General features: G+C 37.6%; 1 protein-coding gene across 1 annotated transcript in view; it reads left to right on the top strand.

Annotated features, from left to right (window-relative positions):
- Positions 1-4,265, top strand: part of LOC107758226 (pseudouridylate synthase 7 homolog) — a 21,464-nt gene extending 17,199 nt beyond the window's left edge. The window contains exon 17 of the mRNA XM_016575906.1: positions 3,765-4,265. Coding sequence (XP_016431392.1) covers positions 3,765-3,901 — 137 coding nt within the window. The 3' untranslated portion in view covers positions 3,902-4,265. The remainder of the gene's footprint in view (positions 1-3,764) is intronic.
- Positions 4,266-6,244: the final 1,979 nt, after the last annotated feature.

The raw sequence follows: 6,244 nt of genomic DNA, 5'->3' as shown, positions 1-6,244 counted from the left end.
AATTGCACTAATAGAGGGATACAACCACAATCCGGTGATAAGAGCAGGTCATTTGTAACTCTAATGAGAGCAGGTCTAAATCCTGACTGAAAATCCTGAGAGATACCATTTCTCTCTAGAAGGAACATAGCTGAGAGGATACTGCCTTTTCTAGTATTTTTGACAGAAAATGGAGATTTGAGATCGGCCTGTAATTAACTAATTCTCTATGATCAAGGTTTTTTAATGAGGCTTAATAAAAGCCAATTTGAAGGTTTTAGGGACATATCCTAAAGACATTGATGAATTAATAATAGTCAGAAAAGGATCTATGACTTCTGGAAGCACCTCTTTTAGGAGCTTAGATGGAATAGGGTCTAACATACATGTTGTTGGTTTAGATGATTTAACAAGTTTATACAATTCTTCCTCTCCTATAGTAGAGAATGAGTGGAATTGTTCCTCAGGCGATCTATAGCAAGCTATCTGATGCGATACTGTAGCTGACGGCTGCATGGTTACAATTTTATCTCTAATAGTATTGATCTTGGAAGTAAATAAGTTCAAAGTCATTACTGCTGTGCTGTTGGGAAATGTCTGCGTCTGCTGATTTTTTTTTTGTTAATTTAGCCACTGTATTGAATAAATGACGGGTTGTGTTTGTTCTCTTCTAAGAAAGACGAAACGTAAGCAGATCAAGCAGTTTTTAGACCTTTTCTATAAGTAGAAGTACTTTCCCTCCATGCAACACGAAATACCTCTAGTTTTGTTTTCCTCAAGCTGCGCTCCATTTTCCAGGCTTTTAATAAAGTCTGTATGGTGCCCTGGTGGCCTGTATACAGTAGCCAGTAGAAACGTCACAGGGGGATTTATCATTAACACTTGTTTTTCTAGGTAATGTCATTTGAACTACAATTACGTCAAACAAATTATACTTGAAACCAGAGCTCTGAGAAATACTGAAAATATTATTATAAATTGTAACAACACCTCCCCCTTTACCTTTTGGACGTGGCTCATGTTTATAACAGTAATCTTGGGGGGTAGACTCGTTTAAAATAATGTAATCATCAGGTTTTAGCCAGGTTTCTGTCAAACAGAGCACATCTAAGTTATTGTCTGTGATCATATCATTTACAAAAAGTAAAGTCTCCAGCACATCCTAAAGACTGTCAGTGGGGTTAAAGGTCATGACTCTGTGGTGAACTCCCTGAATTATTCTTGCACAATTTGTGCCCGATTAAAATTTGACATTGTCATCCTAGAATATGGGATCCGTCTTCATACACGGATGTTTAATAAATTAGCTACATGCTGCATCAGTTAGGAACATGCCAGAAACATTAATCACTGTCATAATGATCCACTCCCAGACACTGAAGTATTTGCTCATTTAAATCAAGTGGCCAGGCAGTGTATTTAGCTAATTACAAATACTGTACATATACTATATGTGTATATGTATGTATGTATATATATATATATAGTTTTTATGTCAACAAAACTGGATGCTCTCTCTCTCTTTAGATATTACAAGTGTGCGTTATGCAGTGGGCACCGACCGGCAGAAACATAAATCTGCACCTATGGCATGGACGACAAAACAAAACCTTGTCAGAACTGTAATGCGGCGCAGAAGTGTGCAGTGTGTTGGTTTACACACAAAGAAATGTGTAAGCTTTTAATAAGTCCAATATATATATATATATATATATATACACATATATATATATATTAGGGGTGGGACAATAAATCGATGTGCCGATTTATCGCAATATTTCCGGCCGTGAGACGTTATCGATACTCTGGCACCAAGTATCGATATTTTTTTTAAACACAAAAGATCTAAATTCATACCTACACTGTTGCTGTTTACCACTATTATCGTATCGTGATTCGTATCGTACCGTGAGGTACCCTGCGATTCCCACCCCTAATATATATATATCTATATATATATATATATATAACATTTTATGTATGTATGTGTATATATGTATATATGTATGTATGTATGTATATATATATATATATATTAGTACTGTGCAAAAGTCTTAGGCCGTAAGTATTTTCACCAACAACAAAAAAAAATTATTTTAAGTCAGTTATTTCTATCTTATATATATATATAGGCTATATAATGCGGCGCAGAAGTGTGCAGTGTGTTGGTTTACACACAAAGAAATGTGTAAGCTTTTAATAAGTCCAAGAATAAAATGATTAATTTACTTAACATGTTAAATTTGATTTACAGAACTTTTTGTGCCGTTTTCTCAGTTTGGGCTTGAATAAAGAGAGAAAACTTGCACTTACCCTTTTCACAGGCATTTTGTTTTCATAGTTAGACCGATATCGTGATGTATCGTTATAGGATTGTCTAGCAATATATCGATTATCACAGAATCGCGGTATCGCGATATTATCGTATCGTGATTCGTATCGTACCGTGAGGTACCCTGCGATTCCCACCCCTAATATATATATATCTATATATATATATATATATAACATTTTATGTATGTATGTGTATATATGTATATATGTATGTATGTATGTATATATATATATATATATTAGTACTGTGCAAAAGTCTTAGGCCGTAAGTATTTTCACCAACAACAAAAAAAAATTATTTTAAGTCAGTTATTTCTATCTTTTGCTGTAGTGTCGGTAGGAAATATCAGTTTACATTTCCAAACATTGGTATTGCCATTAATTGTAATAATGCAGTGAGATTTTTGTTTGCTCAAGGAGTCTGACAACAGCCAGGGCTGCACACAGAGATCTGATTTCATGAAGAATCAGAAAAAACTGAGGCAGACTAAATCCAGAAGAACTGTGGCGACGACTCCAAAACACTTCAAGAAACCTTCCTGCAAAGCTACCTGAAAAACTATGTGCAAGTTCACAGAGGACAAAAGCTGTTTTAAACACAAAGGATGGCCACACTAAATGATGATTTGATTTAGTTAATAGAAGTTAATTGACAAATAAAATCTATTTATGACATTATTTTTGACAGCATCCACACTTTACAGCATTTTTACACAAGTGCCTAAAACTTCTCACAGTACTGTAGCTTTGCAGGAAGGCTTCTTCAAGCATCTCGGATTCGTCACCACAGTTCTTCTGGATTTAGTCTGTCTCCGTTTCTATGTGTAGCACTGGCTGCTGTCGAGACTCCTAAACAGACAAAAATCTCACTGCATTATTACAATAAATGGGAAAAGCAATGTTTGGAAATGTAAACTGATTAATACTGACACACTACAGCAAAAGATAGAAATAGCTGGCTTAAAACCATTTTTTTTTGTTGGTGAAAATACTAATGGCCTTAAGACTTTTACAGTACTGTATGTGTGAGTGTGTATATATATGGTTATTATCTATTAAACTAAAACATTTACTTGACATTTTAAGAGATGAATTACTGATTCAGTCTTAATAAAATTGAACATTTAAATGCATTGGAAGTCACTGCATCACATAAAATTGAACTTTTCTTAACCTTGTTGTATCCCCAACGGTGTCTGCCGGTCATGTCACCTCAAATCACCGTCTCTCATTGAAAATAAAGACTTCCAGTTGTTTTGTCACTCCAAATCGCTTTCAGTGTGAACGCACCCTAAGAAGTCAGCTGGCTTGTTGGATAAAAATTGTAAATGCTAGAGATTGTAGGGTGTTTTCAGACAGTGGACTAAAGATTTTTATAGTTCTGTATGTGTGTGTGTATATATATATATATATATATATATATATGTATGTGTATATATGTGTGTGTGCAGAAGGGCAGTATCGGGCCCTGAAGATGGAGTTTTCTCTGCCGTCCTCCACCTACGCCACGATGGCCGTCAGAGAAGTGCTGAAGATGGACACCAGCATCAAGAATCAGACTCAGCTCAACAGTAGCTGGCTGAACTGACCCTCACAAACACGCTCTGGATCTTCCACCAGCTTTATTCTGCTCACATTTTTTCAGTGATAAAGATTGACTTTCTCATGTTTGTCGTTTGGACACCGTGAAGAAGCCACAGCACAGTTTTCAGTTTATTTAGTTTTAGAATTTGTTTTTTAATGAGGGTTTTTTAAAGCTCTGCCAGAGTATAAAGACCGTTCTAACACGTATTTCCAGAACTTCCAGAAGCATAAACAAACATTGAGCAGTAAATGAACATGTTCCGGTTCTTGTAAGATTAATTTAGCTGTTTGGTGATTATTATTATTGTAAATTGTTTGATTCCTGCTGAATATTCAGTTTGTCAGTGTAAATATTTTAATCTGAATAAATGAATCTGACTGATTACTTTATGTATCAGTGATTTACTACATCTGCCAGACGTGTCCTCTAACAGACTGTATGGATTCACACTCGTAAGGCCCGTTTTCACCCAGAGCACACGTTCACCACAGCATATGAGCTGAAACAATGCATTCCTATGAACGGGCTCCTTTGCTGTTGATTTTGCTTTGCTTTCTCATTCTTAGAGTAAATGGTCCTTTATGCATTTTTGCTCATAAAAAGAAGTCTAAGCATTTTTTTTTTCTGGACTTGGCATCTATGAAAGGCATTCAGGGGCAGTCGTGGCCTAATGGTTAGAGCCTCCGTCTCACTCGGATTCCATTCTCATTACATTAAAGCAAAGTTTGCAGCAATCGTTTATCTGTCATCCATCGTCCACTGCTCATTTTGAAACATCTGTGATCCGTTTGTTGCTTTTAATAAAAAATGTGGCCATTTTTACAAAGTCTAATGTCTTCATGACTGCGATTTGAAAATTCAGTCTATCTGGGTTAAAACAGTTGCTTTTTTCAGGTCTGAAACAACTGTATTATTTAATATAAACCCTGACTTCACAGCTGATGATTCACACAGCATTGCTTCAGACGGTCAATGCAAGAAAACTGAGGAAACGTTCAACCAACTAATTGGCTTGGTCGGTGTCGTGTCATAGCTGGGGGCGTGGCGTGGGGGAAAACAATCCTGGAAAAGCATGGTGTTAACCCAGTGTGGCCTACATAGAATCAATTCTGGATAAAGTGAAGTATGCTATTTTAAAGAAATATGATGTCAGTGCTGAAACTTATCGACAAAAGTTCCGTTCCTTAACAGTAGATCCAACTGAGAGTCCAAAGGAGCTTTACAATCGGCTCAAAGAACTCTTTGGAAAGTGTATCCAGCCTAAGAGGAAAACTGTGGAGGAGGTGAGTGAAATCATCATTCTGGAGCAATATCTTAGAATGCTGTCCCCTGAACTCCAGGTGTGGATTCGAGAAAGAGATCCCAGAACAGCAGCGAGTGTGTTATGCTTAGGCCAGGTTAAAGAGATGGGTCTTTAATCTAGATTTAAATTGACGAAGTGTGTCTGCCTCCCGAACAATGTTAGGTAGGTTATTCCAGAGTTTTGGCACTAAATAGGAAAAGGATCTGCCGCCTGCAGTTGATTTTGATATTCTAGGTATTATCAAATGGCCAGAGTTTTGAGAACGCAGCGGACGTGGAGGACTATAATGTAACAAGAGCTCGTTCAAATACTGAGGTGCTAAACCATTCAGGGCTTTATAAGTAATAAGCAAGATTTTAAAATCTATACGATGTTTAATAGGTAGCCAGTGCAGTGTTGACAGAACCGGGCTAATATGGTCATACTTCCTGCTTCTAGTAAGAACTCTAGCTGCTGCATTTTGGACCAGCTGTAGTTTGTTTATTAAGCGTGCAGAACAACCACCCAATAAAGCATTACAATTGTCACGAATCCGGCCTATGAACTTCCATTCACTCACCACCAGAGGTCACCCGCTCACTACATGGACTCTCACACTACACAGACTGTTACACTATACCCTGGACTACATTTCCCATCTGCCATTTCACTAATCACATGCTCACTTGTAACCAATCACACGCTCACCTGGAACCAATCACACACACATTACATAACACTCACTCAGTTCCTGCTCAGATCGCCGAGTATTGTTTAGCGTGTATCACTGCTATAGCTGATGGCTACCTTACGGAGCCTACTTTAGTTTTCTAGCCTTAGCTTAGTCTTGCCTTGTCTGTTTCCTCGTCTTCTGATCATTGCCTGTGTACTTTGGATTACCTCTCTCATCTTGCCCTGTTCGGATACTGTTTGCCCCTGCCTGGACCTTTCTCTCTAGCCTCGCCCTGTTGGATTATGTTCGTCGTCGACTGACCCTCGCTTGTTTACCGGACTGCCCTTGTCTTCTACATACCAGTTTGCCAATGTTTGACCTATGCCTGTTT

The sequence above is a fragment of the Sinocyclocheilus rhinocerous genome, unplaced genomic scaffold (assembly GCF_001515625.1).
Source record: "Sinocyclocheilus rhinocerous isolate Xijiao unplaced genomic scaffold, SAMN03320098_v1.1 scaffold3581, whole genome shotgun sequence".
In the NCBI taxonomy this organism is placed as follows: domain Eukaryota; kingdom Metazoa; phylum Chordata; class Actinopteri; order Cypriniformes; family Cyprinidae; genus Sinocyclocheilus; species Sinocyclocheilus rhinocerous.
Note: the sequence above shows the minus strand (reverse complement) of the source record. Positions and strands in the feature narration are given on the sequence as shown.